Source organism: Muntiacus reevesi, chromosome 2, assembly GCF_963930625.1.
Source record: "Muntiacus reevesi chromosome 2, mMunRee1.1, whole genome shotgun sequence".
Classification (NCBI taxonomy): domain Eukaryota; kingdom Metazoa; phylum Chordata; class Mammalia; order Artiodactyla; family Cervidae; genus Muntiacus; species Muntiacus reevesi.
The window spans coordinates 46,379,106-46,401,226 of record NC_089250.1 but is presented as its reverse complement, the minus strand read 5'-3'; the positions used below and the strand labels follow the sequence as shown (position 1 = coordinate 46,401,226).

The window sequence follows — 22,121 nt, the reverse complement described above, 5'->3', positions numbered from 1 at the left end:
TTTTCTGTAGGTATTCTTTATCAGGCTGAGGAAGTTCAACTCTGTTCTTAGTTTACTGAGGTTTTTTTTTTTTTTTTTTTTTTACCTGAATAAGTGTTGAATTTTGTTAAATGCTTTTTCTGTATCTATTAATATGATCATGTGATCTTTCTTCTCTGGCCTATTGATGTAACAATTACGTTAATTGATTTTCAAATGTTGGACCAGCCTTTTATACCTGGGATAAATCCCACATTGTTGCAGTATATAATTCTTTTTTCTATTTTGTTGGATTCAACTTGATAATATTTTGCCGAATAGTTTCACATCTATGTTTATGAGAGATATTGGTCTGTAGTTCCCTTACAATGTCATTGTCTGATTTGGGGATTAGGATAATACTGGCCTCATAGAATGAGTGGGGAGTTATTGCTTCTGCTTTTATCTTCTGAAAGAAATTGCAGGGAACTGGTGTAATTTTTTCCTTAAATGTCTGTGAGAATTCACAAGTGAACTCATCTGAGCATGTTTTCTGTTTTGGAAGGTTATTAATTATTGATTCAATTTCTTTAATATATGTATACCTATTTAGACTATTTCTTCTTATGTGAGCTTTGGCAGGTTGTGTCTTTCAAAAAGTCAGTCATTTTTAATCTAGGTTATCTAATTTTGGGGCATAGAGTTGTTCAAAGTATTCCTTAATTATTCTTTTAATATATTGGCAGTAACATCTCCACTTTCATCTTTGGTGTTAGCAATTTGTGTCCTCTCTCTTTTTTCTTAGCATGACTAGAAGCCCATCAATTTTATTAATCTTTTCAAAATACCAGTTTTTGGTCTCATTGATTTTTCTCTATTAATTTTCTATTTTCAATCTCTTTCATGTCTGTTCTGATTGCTCTTATTTATTTTCTTCTCCTTATTTTGGATTAATTTGTTCTTGTTCTAGTCTCCTGAAGTAGAGGTTAAATGATTTATTTTAGATCTTTCCTCTTTTCTAATATATACATTCTATGTCTCTCAATTTTCTTCAAACCTCTGTTTTTATTGTATCCTACAAATTTTTATGAGTTGCATTTTCATTTAGTTGAAATATTTTAAATTTTCTCAAGATTTTTCCTTTGACTCATGTATTATTTAGAAGTGTGCTACCTTATTTCCAAATATTTTGAGATTTTTCAACTATCTTTCTGATAATGATTTACAGTTTAATACTATTGTGATCTGAGAGTAGACATTACATGATTTCTCTTTCTTTTTAACTGCTTAATGTATACAAGTTCATCATCACTAGACCTGCCTTACAAGAAAAGCTAAAGAAATTTCTTCAAATTGAAACAAAAGGATGCTAATGACACGAAAACATATAAACATATAAAACTCGGACGTGACTAAGCAACTGAACTGAACAGTAAAAATATACTCAAGTTCAGAATACTCTAATACTGTAATGAAAGTGAAAGCAAAAGTGTTAGTCACTCAGTCCTGTCTGACTCTTTGAGACCCCATGGACTGTAGCCTGCCAGGCTCCTCTGTCCATGGGATTCTCCAGGCAAGAATACTGGAGTGAGTTGCCATTTCCTACTCCAGGGGATCTTCCTGACCCAGGGATTTAACCCACTTCTCCTGTACTTCAGGTAGATTCTTTACTGTCTGAGCCACCAGGGAAGTCAATACTGTAATGGTGGTGTATAAATCATTTTTATCTCAAGTAGAAAAATTGTTAAATAATATTAAAAGTAACCATAGCTACAATAGCATGTTAGTGAATGCGCAATATAAAAATGTATGAAGTATGACATCAGTAGCATAAAATGTGCAGGGAGAAGTAAAATTATAGCATTTTTATATGCAGTTTACAGAAAGCTATGATCAGCTTTTTAAAAAAATGTTATATCTAGAAAACTTTATGTAAGACTCTATGAGGCTTTATGTAAAACTCACAGTAGCCACAAAGAAAAAACCTATAGTAGTTATACAAAAGTTAAAGGGAAAGAAATTAAAGCATATTACTACCAAAAAATAAATAAAAATCACAAATAAAGACAGGAAAAAAGCAACTAAGGAACTAAAAAAAAAACTAAAAGACAATTAACAAAATGGCAATAGTATATCCTTACTGTTAGTAATAGTCCTTACTATTATATAGTAATGAAAAGTGAAAGTGAAGTCGCTCAGTCATGTCCGACTTTTTGCGAGCCCATGGACTGTAGCCTACTAGGCTCCTCCCTCCATGGGATTCTCCAGGCAAGAATACTGGAGTGGGTTGCCATTTCCTTCTACAGGGGATCTTCCTGACTCAGGGATCGAACCCGGGTCTCCTGCACTAAAGGCAGATGCTTTAACCTCTGAGCCACCAGGGAAGCCCACTATATAGTAATACATATTACTTATTTACTATTACTTACTATTAAATAGTAATAGTCCTTACTATTATTACCCATTAATAATTACTTGGAGTCTGGCAGATTACAGTCCATGGGGTCACAAAGGGTCGGACGCGAGTGAGTGACAAACACACTTTCTTACTTAAATGGACTAAATTCTCTAATCAAAAGACACAAAGTGGTTGAATGGGTTAAAGAAGATAAGATCCAACAGTATGCTACCTATAAGACTCACATTAGCTTTAAAGATGCACATAGCTTGAAAATGAGTGATAGAAATGGAGTATCACTAAAATGAACTTTCAGTCAAAATTGGTCACCAGAGAAAAAGAAAGTTACTATATAGTGGTAAAGGGATCAGTTCATCAAGAGTATACAACAATTGTAAATACATATGCACCCAACACTGGAGCACCTAAGTATTTTAAGCAAATATTAATAAACTAAAGAGAGAGATAGATAGCAATACAATAGTAGTAGGAGACATCAATACCCCACATTTAACATTGAACACATCATCCAGACAGAAAATTAATAAAAAGCACACCTGAATAACACTATAGACCAAATGGACCTAACAGACACATATAGAACATTCGATACAGCAGCAACAAAATACACAGTTTTCTCAAGCACACACAAAATATTCTCCAGGACATTGTATATTGGGTCACAAAGCAAGCTTCAATGATTTAAGGAGATTGAAATCACATTTAGTGTCTCTTCCAACTTCAGTGGTATGAAACCAGAAATCAGCAACAGGAAAAAACTGCAAAATTTACAATTATGTGGAAATTAAACAACACACTCCTAAATAACCAACGAGTTGAAGAAGAAATCAAGAGAAAAATCATAAAATTCTTTGAGACAAGCAAAAATGAAGTCACAACTACCAAAACTTATGGGATATATCAAAAGCAGTCTTAAGATGGAAGTTTATAACAATAAATTTGTAGATTAAGAAAAAGAAAGATCTCAGATAAGCAACTTGAATTTATACCTCAAGGAATTAAAAAAAAAGTTAGAAGCTCAACATTAGCAAAAAGAAGAAAATAATAAAGATTATATGAGAAATAAATAAAATAAAGATTAGAAAGACATAAAATCAATAAAACTAAGATTTGACTTTTTGAAAAGATAAAAAACTGAGAAAACTTTAGCTAGTCTAAGCAAAGAAAAAAAGAAAGGACTCATAAAGGTGTAAATGGCAGAAGAGACATTACAACTGGTACCATGGAAATACAAAGAGCCCTAAGGTTACTATAGCAATAAATTGGATAATCCATTAATAGAAGAAACTGATAAATTTCTAGAAACATACATACAATCTACCAAGATTGAGTCATAAAGAAATAGACAAACTGAGCAGATCATAGTGACTAAGGAGATTGAAATAATAATCAAGAGCCTTCCACCAAAGAAAAGCTCAGGACAGGATGCTTTTGCTGGTGAATTCTACTACAAATTTAAAGGAGAATTTTTTTTAAATCCTAAAATTCATATGGAATCACAAAAGACCTGGAATAGCCAAATAAATCCTGAAAAAAGAAGAAAAAAGCTGGAGGCATGATACTTCTTGGTTTTGACTAATACTGCAAAGCTATAATAAACATGCAGAAGGAAATGGCAACCCATGCCAGTATTCTTGCCTGGAGAATCCCATGGACAGAGGAGCCTGGTGGGCTACAGTCCGAGGGGTCGCAAAGAGTCAGACACAATGAAGTGACTTAGCAAAGCATAATAAACAAAATAGTATAGTACTAGCATAAAAGCAGACACACAGTCTAATGGAATAGAATGCAGAGCCCATAATTAAACCCATGTACATACACTTAACTAATATTTGACAAGGTAGCCAATAATACTCAATGGGGAAAAGACAGTCATTTCAATAAATGGTGTTGGGAAAACTGGATATTCACAAACAAGAGGATGAAATTGACTCCCTAGATACGTCACTCACAAAAATTAACATGAAATATTTTAAAGACTGAATGTAAGGCCTGAAATTGTCAAACTCCTAGAGGAAAACAGGGAAAATTTTCCATGACATTGGTCTTGGTGACCATTTTTAAAATATAACCTTAAAAGCATGCTCAATAAAAACAAAAATAAACAAGTGGGGTTATATCAAACTAAAAAGCTTCTGCATATCAACAGAAACAGTCAACAGAATGAAGAAGCATCCTAATGGGATAGGAGAAAATATTTGCAAACCATCTTCCAAATAAGGGGTTAATATCCAAAATGTATAAGGAATTCATACAACTCAATAGCAATAATAAGAAGCTGATTTTTTAATTGTCAGAGGGCTGATTAGGCATTTTTTTTCAAAGAAGACATACAAATGGACAACAAGTACATGAAAAGATGCTTCACTATCACTAATCATCAGGGAAATGAAAATCAAAACCACAGTAAGATATTACCTCATACCTGTTAGAATGGCTATTATCAAAAAGACAAAAGATAGCAAGTTTTGGCAAGGTTATAGAGAAAAGAGAACCCTGTGCAGTGTTGGGTGGAATGTAAATTGGTGCAACCACTATGAAAAAAGTTGTGAAAGTTCCTCAAAAAATTAAAAATAGAACTACCACATGATCCAGCAATCCCACTTCTGGGTATATATCAGAAGAATATAAAAACACTACCTTGAAGAGATATCTTCACCCCCATGTTCTTTGCAGTGTTATTCACAATAGCCTAGACATGGAAACAAGCTAAGTGTCCATGAATGTATGAACAGATGAGATACATATGATGGAATACTGTAGAATGGTGGTTGCCAGGGGCTGGAGAGGTAATGGGGAGCTGTTGGTTGAAGGGTACGAACTTGCAGTTATAATATCAATATAAGTTCTGGATACCTAATTACAGCACGGTGATTATAGTTAACAGTACTGTATTATAGACTCGAAAGGTGATGAGTTGAAAGTTGACCACTTTAAACTGTCTCACCACCAAAAAAAAAAACAACCATATTATGTGAGGTGATGGATGTGTTAATTAACGTTATTTTGGTAATCATTTCACAACATATACATGTATCAAACCATCACACTGTATACCTTAAACTTACACAATGTTATATATCAACTCTAATAAATTTGAAAAAATAAAGTAAAAAATATTAAAGAAAAGAAGGAGGGTAAGGTTAGTTCTATATAAAGTGAGAAGCAGAATCACATAATGTCACAACTCAAAAGTTTTCTTAGTAATCCATTCAGGAATTTGAAATTGGCATCCCATTGGACTATATCCATTATGAAATATGTTCTCTTTGGACAACACAGGGCTTTTGTTTTGTTTTAACTAACCCAAGAGACTATTTATAAAGTTCTGAAATCCCAGACTCCGTGAAAAGATGGGAAGACCTGACCTGTCCATATTCCAAACTGTCGATAATCATTGGCTAGGATTTAACAGCAGGAAATACCTTCAGTCCTTCAGTCTCCTGCCACAGCTTCCAGTTCCAATCCTGTAAAGCCAGAGCTTCCCTCTGATGGCTGCAGCTACCAGCCATCAGTTGCAGGTCTTGAGAGTTTAATCCCTTCGTTCAATGTGTAAGGAAACCAAAGACCAGAGAAACCGTAGGAGTTGCCTAAAATCAGAACCTGTTGTAAACAAAGTGAGGAACTCAAGAGACTCCTTAAAGACAGGAGGACCCCAACTGGGATGGTTTTGAATGACCAAGGTCTCTGGCAGTTGTGGGCATCGGTGCTTTGAGCAGGGCAAGCCTCCTAGAGTCTCCAGCTTCCTCCAGAGGAATCTCCTCCCCCACAGCCCCAAAGCTCTATTGTGCACTCGACAGTGTCCCCAGCACACAGCTTCCAGAACGAACGATAGAATGTACCCTGGGCTCCTCCAGAAGTAATCAGGGTATGCAGCAGGAGGGAATGCGGTCACTGGGCTGCAGGAAGACAGGATCCCTGTGGGGCGCCTCGCAGGGGTACAGAGGGCCTCGCGGGTTCCCCAGAATTGCTTCATATCTAAACGGCTACTGAGGTCCCATTCACACTGGGGTACGAGGGCTCGGAAACCCTCTCGAGGGACCGACCCCGCCAAGGCGGCTAGAACTTCGTGCGTCCCGAATCCTGGGAGGACCAGGTGCGCGAGGCGAGAGGCCACCCTCCGCCTCCGCGCTGAGACAGGCGGGGACCCTGGGGCGGAGCCCAGAGCGGAGCTGGCGCACCAGCCGGGCCCCAGAAGCCAGGGAGAGCTCCGCGGGCGGAACGCGGGCTGGAACCCGGGGACCACGACGCGCCTGGGAAGGGCGCTGGGTGAGAAGGAATAGGGACACCTCCTTCGAAGCGCAAGTCCGGCCTCCGGAGACCGCTGGTGGGGAGAGCTCGGAAGCGGGTAAGTGCAGAGCTTGGCGCAGTCCCGGACTCCGGTGGCGGGGTGGGGGCGTCGTTCTGGCTGAGGGCTCAGACGCCCGTTTCTTCCTTAGGGAATTTCGGACCGCTTTGCCTGCTGCCGCCTTGCGAATGCGCCCTGGCTGGCTCGCAGTAGAGGAGTGGGTGCCGGGAGATGACCAGGCAGGGGGCGGTAGGCTGGGGCTAGGCGGGGCGGCCGTGGACGGAGGGAGCGCTGGGCCGCAGGGCGAGCACCAAACCGCAGAGGAGGGCGTGGGCAGGGAGCGCCTTCGGGAAGGTGAGCAGGAAAGGGGAAGTGCCTCTGGGAAAACCCCGCTCTGCAGCTCCTCTCTCCACTCTCAGTTTTCTTCCCGCCTGGAGGCCTCACAGGCTTTGCTTCTCGAGCCTGAATTTCTGACTTGATTCCCGCCCCTGCCAGGGCAGCGCCTCCGGCGACTGTGGTTAATGAGAGACAGTGGTTAATAAGGGAGATGAAGGACCAGACTCCCGGAGAGTGTTGGTCAAGGGCAGGGATAGCATCCCGAGGTAATGGGGAGTGGACCGGCTCCAGCCTGGGAGCCCTCCGTCTCTCGCGGGTCCCGGGACCGGAACCAAAGAGCAGCCGAAAGTAGAATCCGAGAGAGCGCGAGTCCAGCTTCCCGATCGCCGCCCTAGTAAAGCCTGCGGGTGAGGCACAGAGGCGATCCAAAACGAAGCTATCTTTAGCTGCGGTCTTGAACCTTCCCCGGTACACAGCAGGCTGCCGCGCCGCAGGTTGCAGTGTACTGGCCATCCTGCGACTGCTGTCCGTGCTGGGGGTCGGGGGGGGGTGGGGGGAGCAGTTTCTGTCCTTCTTTCTCCGCATCTTCTCACAGCGCTGGACCAAACCAAACCTACTGTCCAGTTTGTTCCGCTTCTTGCCTCCAGCATCCCGTGGCTCCCACTCTTGGGAGTCCTTCCCAGTGTGCTAGGAGGTGGGGGAAGGTGGATGAGCACGGGGAGCGGGGCGGAGGGTGGACAGGTGAGAGGTGGTATTCCGTGGGTGCTGGGTCTGGATTCTTTTCCCAGTGCCTTGGACACCTCGAACCCAACGGTACCCTATCTTCCAAGGGTTCAGTACTTCAGGGACTTTATTTCCTACCCTATGGGCATCTGGAGGCACCACGAATGTAGAGAACTTAGGCCATAAGGGACATGTTAGCCCTCAAGCCCTCCTGGATCCTCACTGACACTCCCCCCCCCCACCTCCTTGGGCGGCTGTTTTCAGTTAAGCAATATCTTGGAGCTGCCACCACTTTCAGAGGACACAGACTCGTTAAGGAGATGTGGTGCCTCCCAGTCAAGGCTGGAAGGGGAACTGGGGGCCTGGTGAGGGGGCAGATCAAAAGAGTGGAGGCAGGGAAGGGAAGCAGACAGCAGGTTTTTTCAAAAATGGCCTCAGGAAGCAGCAGGAGAGTTCCCTCCCACCCACAGCCTTCTCCACCTGCAGAATCTTGGTTGGGATCTTCATTCATTCTTTCAACAGTCCCTCCTCTGTGCCAGGCCCTGGGCTAGGCATCAGGATTTTGGTTTATAGGAAAACTGGAATTCAGAGAGCATAAATCACAGGCCCAAGATGAATCAGCCTGTCCATGTGAAAGTGGTGATTTCCAAGTCTCTGAACTGGCCCAGAGAGGAAGCAGTCCCTGCTTTGGAGAAAAGACCCTACTGTATCCACATCTTCTGGCTTCATTGTCCCTGGTCACAGCTGGCATAACATTGTGACTCCCATAGAGTCCTGAGTTGGCTGCCTGAGCAGCTGGGGAAAACTTCTGGAAGATCCTTGTGGGGGCTTCCTGGGGGGCAGGGGAGGGTGACTGGGCAGTCAAACTGGTCTTGGCCCCTGGGCAAAAAGCAAAGAGATACATTCTTCTTGGGTATCTCTGGGGAGTCAAAACCAACCCATGCCCAAAACCCTCCTGACAGTCAGTCAGTAGGGGGTTTCCCAATTTCCAGGTATCATGTGTCCTCCCCACTGTACCATGGGCAGTTCTGCCTGAGGGTAGACACTGGATCTGGTTTGCCTACATGTGGGGGGACTCTGAGAAGATGCTACCAGGTGTTCACCTGTATCTTATCAACTGGCTGTGTCTCCTTCCAGGATCAAGGATGGCATGTTGACTCCCCAAGGATGTGGGCAGGGTGCTAGGATCTCTGACCTCATGAGAGCAGAAGGTCTGGACCCTAGCTCAGAGTCTGCAGACCCTGGAGTCTCCCACACACCGCTCACTGGCAAGCTTCACCATGGCAGCCCAGAATGGAAATGCTAGTTTTCCAACCAACTTCAGTATACCCCAAGAACATGCCTCCTCCCTCCCCTTCAACTTCAGTTATGGTGATTATGACCTCCCTCTGGATGAGGATGAGGATATGACCAAGACTCAGACCTTCTTTGCAGCCAAGATCGTTATTGGGGTGGCACTTGTGGGTATCATGCTGACTTGTGGTATTGGCAACTTTGTCTTTATCACTGCCCTCACCCGCTATAAAAAGCTGCGCAACCTCACCAACCTGCTTATTGCTAACCTGGCCATCTCCGACTTCCTGGTAGCCATCATCTGCTGCCCCTTTGAGATGGACTACTACGTGGTGCACCAGCTCTCCTGGGAGCACGGCCATGTGCTCTGTGCCTCTATCAACTACCTGCGCACCGTCTCGCTCTACGTCTCCACCAACGCCCTGCTGGCCATTGCTATTGACAGGTGAGGATGTCAGGCACGGGAAACATGACGGAGGTGGCCCAGGTCTCCTCTTTCCTCGCTTCAGCTCTAACAGCTGACTTTATTCCAGATTCAAATGTTTGCCAATCTATCGAGGCAAAAGGAGGGTTGGTTTCTTCAGTTGTGGCTCATATTCTCCCAAATGTAGGCAAGAGTGAATCTCCTGAACCCCTAGCTCTCGGCCATGCCACCACATACCACATCTGCTTCAGATACAGTCATGTCATATAACTATGAGCCTCTCCAACACACAAGCAAAAGCAGCAGGTTTAAGCAAGTTACTACTTAGCTACATTATAGGCAAGGCAGCTTCCAGTCAAGGCAGCATGTGCAAAGTTTTTCTTGTAACCACAACCCAAATCAAAATATAGAACATCTTCATCCCCTAGAAAGCTTCCTTGTGCTCCTTACCAGTCAATCCTCCCACCCCAGGCAACCATCAATCTGATTTCTAGTGTCACAGTTTCATTTTACCTACTTTTTAACTTCGCAAAAATGGAATAATACAGTAGGCACTCTGGTTTCTGGTGACTTTGATGCAAAGCTGATTTTACAGTGGGTTTATTGCCTGGTTTGCTTGTAAAAAAGAGAGAAGGACATTTTTGCCTTTCTTTTTTGCATACATCCCTCTGCTTATTTGCATATATTTGCATGATATGTTCTGGAAGTCCTTGATCTGTTGTAAATTTATAAAGAAAAATATCTAATTACAGCTTCAGACAAATTTGACACATGTTTTATTTATGTAAACAGTAGTAGACCAGCACTGAACCACCAGTGGCTCTTTTTAAGAAGCCATTCCGGCTGGGGGGTGGGGGGGGGTTGTAAAAAAGAAAAAAAAAAAGAAGCCAATCCGTGTCACATCTCCTTGGTTCATCATTGTGAGTTATACTGAAACTCATTTTGATGATGTGTTTTTAATCATTTTTTTCCTTTTTATCATCTTCCAACTTGTTTTTCCCAGTTCTCAGTGCTATTTAGGTCCATTGTCCTTTTTAATCAACCCATTGATTTTTTCATTTATGTTAATATAATACACATGCAAATATAAGAGGCTTCTTCCTTTTTATAACTTAATTCCTATAGGAAAAAAACAATTTTGTTACCACAACTGTGAGGCTCTCAAGCCCTGAACCCAGTGTTTGTGAAACTTACCTATCAACCAACTACACAAAATACCCCAGGGGAAATATGTTTGATACAACGATACAAAGTCAGATTCTTGGGGCCCTACTGAATGGGAATCCCCTGGCTAAGCATCTGCATTTTAACCAGTTCCCTGAGTGACTCTGTTGTCTGCTCAAGTGGGAGTTACCACTGTCCTCATCCCCTTTGTTCCATTGAAATCTTTGTCTTTATAATGTAGTTGCGGGGCTTTTCTTTCTTTTTTTTAATATCAGAGATTCTCAGGAAGTAAATATCCTGTTACAATACAGGAGTGGTTCCTTTTCCACCCCAAACTAGCCCTGCCTCAGTCAGCTTCCAGCTCTGTCAGCAGTTCCACCATCTCCCAGTCACACAAGCAGGTAATACTACCATCATCCTTTGCTTTTCTCCCCGTTCTACCCCCACCCACACACCCCCTTTGCCAGATGCAGCCCTACACCAGGTCCTGGCACTAGTCCCTCCAGCCTCATCTCTTGGCAAGTCATGGCTGGACCATCACTATGCTCCTCTAACTTGTCTCTTCCCCTACAGGAGATCCTGACTACCCCCTGAAATCCATACTCATCCATAATAAGCATCAGAATATCACCATTGAAGAGTCTTTCTAATATATTTCATTCCTTACAAAACCTCCAAAAGTTTCAATGCCTATAGAATACATGCCAAATCCTGAGTCTAGCACCTTGTATGTAGTCTTTATAGTCTGATGCCAATCTATCTTTCAGTCTAATGTATGGGGACACAGTCTTTTCCAAAGGACACTGTATTTTAAGCACAATAACCACATCTTCTATCTTTATGTTTGCTTTGTGCTTAGCAAAGAGCCTCAAACTTGTGCCTTAGTTTGGTTTACTCCCAAAATAGACCCTGAGACAGGGATTCATGTGCAAGTAGCACCTAGGAAGCACCTACAGGGAGATGGGAAATGCCGCAAGGGAAGGCAGTCAATAAAAGCTGTGTCACTGAACAAATTTCCACTGTGGGAAACTGATGCTTATTCTTGCCACAGAACTCTTGGAGCTGGTGTTGATCACACCTCAGAGTTCTCCCAGGAGTGGGAGGTGGGTGAAGGAGCTGAGTTATTTATATACCAAACCTCATAAGTCATTTGTGAGGGCCTCTGGAAATTCTGTTCAGGTTACCAAGAGTACTCTGGAAGCCAGAGACGATTTTCTGACAAAGAAATGCAGGTGTTAGCTGGTGGAAGTGGACAGGTATGCACTGAAGTCATAAAAGCCAAGGGATATAGGGGGGCATCAACAGCATCTGCTTAAACCTGGTAGATCCACAGGTTGCTGAATCCTACTATATTTTTATGCCCAGCCTATGTGTGTGGAAACATAAAGTAGTAGAAGACACAGTCTTTGACCTCTGGGAGCTTTACTTCCACACAAAAACTAGGATAATCTATTGATAAGTTAAGAGTAACTCAGAGGAAGACACAATGATTATGTTGGTGATGCAGTCTGGGAAAACTTCATGAGGAAGTTGTGGTAATTTGAGTGTGCTATTCTGACCACCTCCTATACTCCATTGATCAAGGCAAGACTCTATAGCTCCAACAGTAGTAGATGACTGAACACACAACCCTTGAAGCTAGAACAGTGAGGCTGACCGCAGTTGGTTGGTCTCATATACTCCCAGCCTGAGGGAGGAGATCGCTGCACCCGAGGCAGGGTCATGTGTGCCATGTGGGAGTTGCGCTCAGGAATAGAGTGAACCAGCAGGGGCTGTGGACAGCAGGCTTTACAGTGACAAGAGGCTGAGGTGACCTTAGCTCCCATGGGAGGATGTGATTGGCTTGTCTGAATGATTTTGCCAACTGGCAGGGAAGTGAAATCCATTAGTTGTGGGTTGGGGGTGCACTCTTTCCCACTGATAGAGAAACTAGCAGGATAGGAGCCTTTCCCACCAGGAGGAGGGATACATCCGGTGAAAACAGAGGAACTCACAACTAAACTTTTTGTAGATATCAAAGCACATATGAAATTTCAACTCTTAAAATTCATGACTCTAATAAATAGCATCCCTCTTTCTTACTCAGTTTCAAACCAATTGAAAAATAAGGCAAAATGATAAGAAAGATAGATGATGGCCAAACTCTTACTTTTGTTGAGATGACATTAATATTAAATAATTGGCTTGTATCTGTAGGCACGGGGTACATCATACTCAGAACAAACCCTGACACCAGCAGCAGGAGAAGAGCAATGTTCATGTGCAGAGGGCCTAGAAGAGATGCTATCTGAAGTCACAGAGACCCCAGAAGGAGAGTGTTGACCTCAAGAAACAGCCAAGCAGATAGATGGCCACAAAGACTTTACAGATGTCCCTCTTGCCAATGAAAGGGTCATAGGAAAAGATGAGTTTAAACAAAGTATTATAGCTTCCAGCATGCTTTATGTACATTTACCTTCTCAAATGGGACCTTTCAAAAAGGTTATCTGTAGTTATTTTTGTCTACCTTTCACAGATGAAGAAACTAAGCCCCAGGGGCATAAGTGATTTATCTGAGGATTTAGGTACAGAGCTAAAATTCAGGGCTTCTGAATAATGCCTAGGCAGTGTTTTTTATTTTATTTATTTGATGACAATAAATCATAAAATAAAGCTCTAAATTTTGGAGCATCCTATAGGATAAGAAAGAAGTTACTGAATGAAAAGGAATTAGAATTTAAGAGTTGACAGCAGAGTAAGCAGGGCTGTAGAAATTCTCTTTAGCATTGATTACTGAAGATACTTTTCATGCTGGAATCAGATTGGGAGAGTTATAAGTCCTGAACTAGTTCTGCATTATGTAAAGACTTTGGACTCACTATGGGAGGCAGAATAATGACCCCCAAGATATACACATCTTAATCCCCAGAACATGTTTTGCCTAAGAGGAATTAAGGTTGCTAATTAGCTGATCATAAAATAAGGATATTATACTGGATTATCTGGGTGGGCTCAGTGTAATCACAACAGCCCTTAAATGGGCAAGAGGGAGGCAGAAAAGTCAGTGTCAGGGTGATGTGTTGTGGGAACGGCTTGACTGATCATTGATGGCTTTGAACATATGAGGGGGCCATAAGCCAAGTAATGCAGGCAGCCCTAAAGGAAAAACAAATGAGATTTTTCCCTAAGAGTCTCCAGAAAGGAGCACAGGCCTACCAACACCTTGATGTTAGCCCAGTAAGATACATGTCAGATTTAAGACTTCAAAACTATAAGATAATAAATTTGTTTAAGCCACTGAGTTTGTAGTAATTTGTTATAGCAGCAATAGGAAACTGATACACTTAGCATCATAGAGAGACAATGATTGTGAGATGTCCCTGCCCCAGTGAAGGATGAGCTAACCCACTTAGCTCATCTCCAGCCCAATCTCCAGCCCTGTGAGCCTTGTACTATCCAGGCAACTCGTGCAGGTTAACTTGGAAAAACCGGGACCCATGGATGGGTAAAGAAATCTAGGACACACTGCTCACTAATTTATATAGCTAGGGTGCAGCCAGTGGTTGGGATGAGATCCAGTTTTATCTCAGGTCTTCAGAAAGCTGCAACCTGGGGTGAAACAGGCTGCCATGAGATCTCTTAATTGAAGTCTATGGTCAGAGCTGCCGGTGGGCAAGGGGAAGGCAAAAGCAGGTAAAACAACCTCATGACAGATTATTGCCAGGGACAGACAAAAATAGCACTCCAGAAGGCCTTCTTGGTCAAGTCAGAAACTTGGAAAGGTGACCAAAGGGTCTAGTTACCAAAAAGTGTAAAGTGAAAGTGAAGTCGCTCAGTCGTCTCCAACTCTCTGCGACGCATGGACTGTAGCCTACCACGCTCCTCCATCCATGGGATTTTCCAGGCAAGAATACTGGAGTGGGTTGCCATTTCCTTGTCCAGACGCTCTTCCCGATCCAGGGATCCAACCTGGGTCTCCTGCATTATAGGCAGACGCTTTACTATCTGAGCCACCAAGGAAGGCTAGATAGAAATCTATGGGCGTCTTCCTGCTGTTGGTCATAACCTGACTCAAGCTCCAGGTATGAGGTATATGTTCATCTCCAAGACTGAATTGCTTCTTCCCAACCCCTCATGCCTCTTTTCTTCCTCCACCTTCCTCTACCACCTCTTCCTCTTGACCCATAAAATGCACAAGAATGATTCCAGGGCACTAAATTATCTAAATAGGTGTTATTAGGTTTCTCTAGAAAGGAGGTGTTCAACCTACACAAATGGGCTCATTTCCCACCAAGGGCTCCAACCTCTTTCCCAGGCAGTGTTGCTGATTGGAAAGAGGATAAATGCTTTATGCTATATGCTGCTTGATGGTGTCAAGGCAACTTTACATACCTTCTAATCTGAGCTTGAGACAGCCCATGGAGGTGGGTGTAAATTGTATCAGGAGCCTACATTCCATTTCCTGCACCAACTGAGCTTGGGCAAGTCATTTACATCTCACTAGATTGCTCAGATTCCACCCTAAACCACCCCTACCCTCCAGCTCTACCCTCCACCTGAGGGTGTCAGCAGAAAGTCCTAGTCCACAGACCTTCTTTTGCCTCTACACCAGGAGATATGTGAATTGACAAGTTTTGAAAGAATTATATTCTTAGGCAGAATGGTAAGCTGGAAAGTCAGTTGTTATCAATAGGATTTATAATCATGATAGACCGCATGTATTTATTGAATATTTAGTACATGCCAAGCATTTCACAAACATTGTAGCATTTAATATTCACAGCAGCCCTGCAAAGTAGGTGTCATTTTATCCCATGTTGCATTTGAGGAAAGGAATCTTAGAGAGACTGATTCACTCTAGACCCCCAAAGCCAATCAGGTTAAAAGCCAGGATCTATTCCATCTGTTTGACCCAAATCCTGTGCTGTTCTCACTAAACCTCTCCTCTCTTCCAAATGCCAAATGATGTTGCTAAAATAAAATGAAGTATGTTGACACTGGAAAATAGGTACATGGGGAGTCATTGTGCCATTTTGTCTGCTACTGTGGGTGTTTGGGTTAGCTAAAAACTAATAATGATTACAAGCATATATAAGCATACATCATTGCTACTGATGCTTCCCTCCCCCACCAGATATCTCGCTATCGTTCACCCCTTGAAACCACGAATGAATTATCAAACAGCCTCCTTCCTGATCGCTTTGGTCTGGATAATATCCATTCTCATCTCCATCCCGTCAGCTTACTTCACAAAGGAAACCGTCCTCTTCATTGTCAAAAACCAGAAAAAGATCTTCTGCGGCCAGGTCTGGCCAGTGGACCAGCAGCTCTACTATAAATCCTACTTCCTCTTTGTCTTTGGCATCGAATTCCTGGGCCCCGTGGTCACCATGACCCTGTGCTATGCCAGAATCTCCCAGGAGCTCTGGTTCAAAGAGGTCCCGGGGTTCCAGACTGAGCAGATCCGGAAGCGGCTGCGCTGCCGCCGGAAGACGGTACTGGTACTCATGTGTATCCTCACGGCCTATGTTCTGTGCTGGGCGCCCTTCTATGGCTTCACAATCGTGCGCGACTTCTTCCCCACTGTGTTCGTGAAGGAAAAGCATTACCTCACAGCCTTTTACGTTGTGGAGTGCATCGCCATGAGCAACAGCATGATCAACACCGTGTGCTTCGTGACAGTGAAGAACACCACCATTAAGTACTTCAAGAAAATGCTGCTGCTCCACCGGCGGCCCTCCCACCATGGGAGTAAGTCCAGTGCTGACCTCGACCTCAAAACCAGCCGCCTGCCGGCCACGGAGGAGGTGGATTGTATCAGGCTGAAGTGACCCACTGGTATTTCACAATTGAAAACCCAAAAGCCAGTACTTGGAGCACAGTTTATCAATCACCAAGTTCACGGGCTGCATGGGGAAAGGGCAACTGTTTTCACACTTCACTGCTCTCAAGGATCTGGATGCTTCGGAAATCATAAAATGCAGTGCGGCTTGACACAAACCACAGCAGCTAACAGTTACTGATACCTGCTCAACGTACTGTGCACGACACCAGCGAGATTAAAGAGCAACAGGAGCCGACATTGACTGATTACCTACTATGTGTAAAAATATTTAAATAGCAAAATGAATTGGCAGAAATCACTGGAGTCATTGAGTTATATCTAGATATTTAGGTGTCAGAGGCCGCAGTTGGTTTTCTAGATTCACACTTCATCTTACCTCATTCTGTATCCAGTCAGTGCAGGAAAGTCAAAAGCCAACAGAATATAGAACAATGAAGATAAAAGCATGAGTTACAGTGTGGGGTTTACAGCCTCACGGGGAGACAGTTCACGCCATCACAATGAGCTCTTTCACTCAGACCTTATGATTTCCTTAGAACATTCTCTTGGATTCTGGTTGCCAGAAAAGAAAATTTCTCTTAATCAGGTCATTAGTTATCTATAATGGTGTCATTTCAAAGAAAAGAACCAAAAAATTTCTTTTCCTCTGATCCTTGAAAGCTCGTCATTCTTTTGGGTGAAGACAGATAATCCTGAAATGAGGAACACATCCAGTTCCTGACACCTTAAAGTAAGTGATGTCAGAAACTCCAGTATCAAGGACAAAGGGGTGCACTTTGCCACTGGCAATGAACGTAATCTGTGTGGCCATTTTGCTAAGGCCTGAGCCATTTTTCTAGAACACACTCTCTTTTTCAAAGATGAGCTCTACTTGGAATTCAAAGACCTGGGTTCAAGTTCTAAATCATGTGACCTAGATGTTTATTCTCTCTGCATCTCAGTTTTGTTCAATAAAACAAGACTACCTTACAAGACTGTTGGGAGAGACCACTGAAATCACAGTTTATGAAAGTGATTTTCAGGTATACAAGTGACGAGAATGGATAACTGACATTGAGCAGTTTGTTTGGACCCCATCCACTGTGGCTTATTATGGAGAAACACTCCCACTTTTTCATCCTTATTCTATGAACCAGTGAGCCCTGAACTCTTTGCAGATCTCTGAACTCTACATCAGGAGAAAAAAAAGAATCCTTGTCCTGGGTTATAATCAGGAAGATTCGACCTCAGAGTCTCGGTAACCCCCACCCCTGACTTTCAGTATCCCTGTGATCATAGAAGTGTTTTGACAATCATCCCTGCACGTTGACAAACAACATGCCCCAGAGTTGCCTAAATCTGTTTGTATTATCACATATCTGTGGTAATTCTGTATATTTGTCCTCATTTCTTCTGGATTCATTTTGAAGCAGAGGCTATACAAATGGGAACTGATTTGGGATTGACTCAAATGACCCACGTTTGGACAATTCCCACTTTTCTGTAGTTAAAGTGTTATTTAATTGTTTGCTTATGTGTGTATGTGTGTTTAATTAGTCGTTGGTGTTTTATCCAACAGTAATGTTTCAACCAACATTTTCCTCTATCACCACACAACAGACTCACTTTCAGCCCAATTATTGTACCCTCAGAAAATGTAAACTCACTTTAACATTAGGCTAGCCAAACTGTTTATAAATTCTGATTTAAAAAACTACATGATTTATTCTAAAGCCAAGCAAGTAAATATTTGGGGTTATCTACATTTTTACAAATGTAATAACTGCATTTTTATTTATTACTCCTATCCTGACTCTTCTCCTAATAATATGATTCTTTAACAATAGACTGTTAACAATTGTATCTGTCAAAAGAATTCAGTCCCCTTTTTCCTTTTTATATTAAAACATACTAACCTTTCTTCATTTCAATTTAATGGAAACAACTTTTGTAAATATCAGTGTGATTTGTGAGTTTCCAGTGAATAAAAGTGCTACATTGTTATCAGATGAAATAATTAGCATATGGAATCTTAACCACACTATTAAAGCATTTTCCCTGCTAATCTTCTATGTGTTAGTATATTTAGATATCAGTGAAGTAATAACCATTTAAACAGTTAAACTTTGAAACAGAGAAGGAAGTTCTTAAAAGCATTTTTAGAACAATAGTAGCTCACACCAGCAACCAGTCTCATCTTGGTCACTTCTCTCAAGCTGGCAGCCCAGGAGAGTACTCATGCATGCAAATCAGTCAGAGAACCACTACTCCATGTTCACATTCACATTCACGCTCCCCCTTCATTTCATTCTTTAAAAATAAAAAAATTTTTAAAAACATTCATTTTAAAATCATCTTGTTTGTTTAATGAATAATGCTGTTTACATGGAGACTGTTCATTGATCTAACTGGTGTTAAGGTAATAAATGAATAGCACTTGTGTTTACCCTTTTCTTCTCGAGACTAATTAATGCTAAGCTTAAGATACTTTTAATGTACTGAGATATATAAATATTTATATATAATTTTATATTTGGGGCTGTTGAAAATTTAATCTCGTTTAGCAAGACAGGTCCATTTCCTTGGCCAGAATAAAAGAAGGATGGCTTTGTGATGAAGCTATTAGAGATTTTTCTTTCAGCATTCAACATCAATAATAAGTTGATTCTCAAATTGAAAAAATTAAAAAATAGCTTCAGGCCTTTCAGGGGTAAAACCCAATTCCAGACTTATGAAGGAAAAAGTTACACATGGGACATGATTATAAAACTTAAAGTGAGTTCTATCTCTAGGGGGAAGTGTCAGCTTTGAATCATATCTCCTCAATCTAACCATTATCTCTCCCTTGAACTCAAGGTCACACACACACACACACACACACACACACACACACACACACACCCCTATCTCAACAGGACACCAAAGCAGGAAAAGGCCTTTGGGGGCATGTAATTCACCTCACTAGTGTCTTAGATGAGAAGATATGAATTCCAAAGGAGGAAGTGATTTGCTTAAGGATGCACAGCTAACACTTGCTGGAGCCAAAATAGTGCCCCAGGGTCTCAGTCTGGTCCAGTAACTGCCCTTCTGAATCCAAAGGAGAGGACTTCCTCTAAGAATGTTTAGAGGGCCATTTAAACTGGTTCCTGACCTCCTGAGAGAATCTTAAACTGCGCAAAAGATACCTTCCTTCCCTCTGCCAAGCAGAGTGCATCCCATCCAACAGATTTCATCATCTAGACTCCAAGGTTCCAGAGAAACCAGAATTACCCCAGGACGACTTTAATGTTCCTGCCTTTCATTTCTCCTAATGGGAGAAGTGCCCTCTTTGGGAGATGTCTGAGCACATTTAGCTTGAATGTACATGGAGCTATTTGGATGTGGTGTTGGAGCCATGTGGGAAAGCAGATTACGATGAGAAGAGGCCTTGGCCACAGGAAAAGTAGGTGGTGGGGAAAAGGGCTTTCTTATATTGGAAGACAAAGCAATCCAGGACCAGAGTGTGTAATCATCACACAAGTGGTGAGCAGTGGTCATTCTTTATGCCTCCCAGGAACCAAATGCCTCTGGTCACCAGCTCAGCCTCTCTCCTGAGGTACACCTACCAGGCCACACATCACCTCCTAGAGTTGCTTGAACCAATTACTCCTTTACAGATGCTCAAAGAACTCCAAATACAGGACAATTTTTCTAAGCGATAAAGAGGTGTGGGGGTAAAATGTGTTTGGCACTTGCTTCAGCTATAACAAATTGGCGGGAGGTGAGAGAGTCATTGGAACTTGAAAAGAATAATCATCAGATAGAGGAAAGTAGGCAGGGGGTTTGCCTCCAAGAAGTGAGGAGGTCAGTTTTGGAACAGAAGGTCATATAGACACAAGGTCCTTCCAGCCCTTTGTTGATTCCTTGTACTGAATTTCCGCATGTGAGTCACAGTCTGAGATGAAAGAGGTCATCTCCAGGATCTCATGTAATGCTGTTTGTAGGTTTCCAGCTCTGGATCCAGGCAAGTTCCTGATACAGTTCTTTGACTGACTTCTGCAGCAGGAACAGTCCACTGTGTGCAGAAGATCTTCTACCCACTCACTTATTTAGTCTCTGTGCTGACTGCTGTGGAGGAACAAAGGTGTGGGTGCAAGTCTAAATCTGAGTGTGACTCTCAAAATGATACATGATTAATTCTATGTTGAAGTAGAGACACTGTAAGCACAAAAATGGAGAGGATTTAGAAGACAGATTCCTTCCAACCATGGGAATCAGAAAAGGCTTGGAGTAGAGAGATTGTTAGGCAGAGTTCTGGAAGATGGAGAATGGGGGGGAGAGGGTATTCTAGACAAAGAGAATAGAAACAGCAAAGACATAAAAGAGGGGAAATGAGATAGAATATAAGTGGAATGACAAATAGTTTGATTTGACAGACATACAGAATATAGATGTTTAGGGGAGAACAAACACTGGCAGCAGGATAAAGAGCAGGATGAAAAAAGAGGTGTATTGAAAGAGACTTGGATTCACAATGAGAATTATATTCAAATAATAATTCTTATTTAATAACTTTCACTTTACCTCTTACCCCTTTACTTGTAAAATGGGAATGATCATAGTACTTGCAACATAAGATTATATATGGATTAAATATATATCTTAAATAACGCCTCAGTTCAGTTCAGTTCAGTTCAGTCACTCAGTGGTCTCCATCTCTTTGTGACACCATGAACTCCAGCATGCCAGGCTTCCCTGTCCATCACCAAATCCTGGAGCTTGCTCAAACTCATGTGCACTGAGTCGGTGATACCATCCAACCATCTCATCCTCTGTCGTCCCCTTCTCCTCCTGCCCTCAATCTTTCCCAGCATCAGGGTCTTTTAAAATGAGTCAGTTCTTCGCATCAGGTGGCCATAATACTGAAGCTTCAGCTTCAGCATCAGTCCCTCCAATGAATATTCAGGACTGATTTCCTTTAAGATTGACTGGTTTGATCTCCTTGCAGTCCAGAGGACTCTCAAGAGTCTTTTCCAACACCACAGTTCAAAAGCATCAATTCTTCGGCACTCAGCTTTCCTTATGGCCCAACTCTCACAACCATACATGACTACTGGAAAAACCATAGCTTTTACTAGAAGGACCTTTGTCAGCAAAGTAACCTCTCTGCTTTTCAAAATGCTGTCTAGGTTTGTCATAGCTTTTCTTCCAAGGAGGAAACGTCTTTTAATTTCGTGGCTGCAGTCACCATCTGCTGTGATTTTGAAGCCCAAGAAAATAAATTCTGTCACTGTTTCCATTGTTTCCCCATCTATTTGTCATGAACTGATCAGACCAGATGTCATGATCTTAGTTTTTTGAATGTTGAGTTTTAAGCCAGTTTTTTCACTCTCCTCTTTCACCTACATCAAGAGACTTTTTAGTTGCTCTTTGATTTCTTCCATAAGGGTGATGTCGTCTGCATATCTGAGTTTATTGATATTTCTCTTGGTAATCTTGATTCCAACTTGTGCTTCATCCAGCCTGGCATTTCACATGATGTACTCTGCATAGAAGTTAAATAAGCAGGGTGACAATATACAGCCTTGACATACTCCTTTCCCAATTTGAACCAGTCCATTGTTCCATATCCAGTTCTAACTGTTGCTTCTTGACCTGCATACAGGTTTCTCAGGAGGCAGGTAAGGTGGTCTAGCAGTCCCATCTCTTAAAGAATTTTCCACAGTTTGTTGTG

At 42.1% G+C, this 22,121-nt stretch overlaps 1 protein-coding gene across 1 annotated transcript; it reads left to right on the top strand.

The window, feature by feature from the left end:
- The first annotated feature begins 8,894 nt into the window (after positions 1-8,894).
- PROKR2 (prokineticin receptor 2) lies at positions 8,895-18,806 on the top strand. Its single transcript, XM_065919623.1, has 2 exons — positions 8,895-9,462; positions 15,719-18,806. The coding sequence occupies exons 1-2, from the start codon at positions 9,005-9,007 to the stop codon at positions 16,413-16,415; spliced, it is 1,155 nt and encodes a 384-aa protein (XP_065775695.1). The 5' UTR covers positions 8,895-9,004; the 3' UTR covers positions 16,416-18,806.
- The last annotated feature ends 3,315 nt before the right edge of the window (positions 18,807-22,121 follow it).

Coding starts and splice junctions, on each gene's coding strand:
- PROKR2 (XM_065919623.1), top strand. CDS start 9,005: ATGGCAGCCCAGAATGGAAATGCTAGTTTTCCAACCAACTTCAGTATA. Junction 9,463..15,718: donor CTGGCCATTGCTATTGACAG/GTGAGGATGTCA, acceptor CTCCCCCACCAG/ATATCTCGCTATCGTTCACC.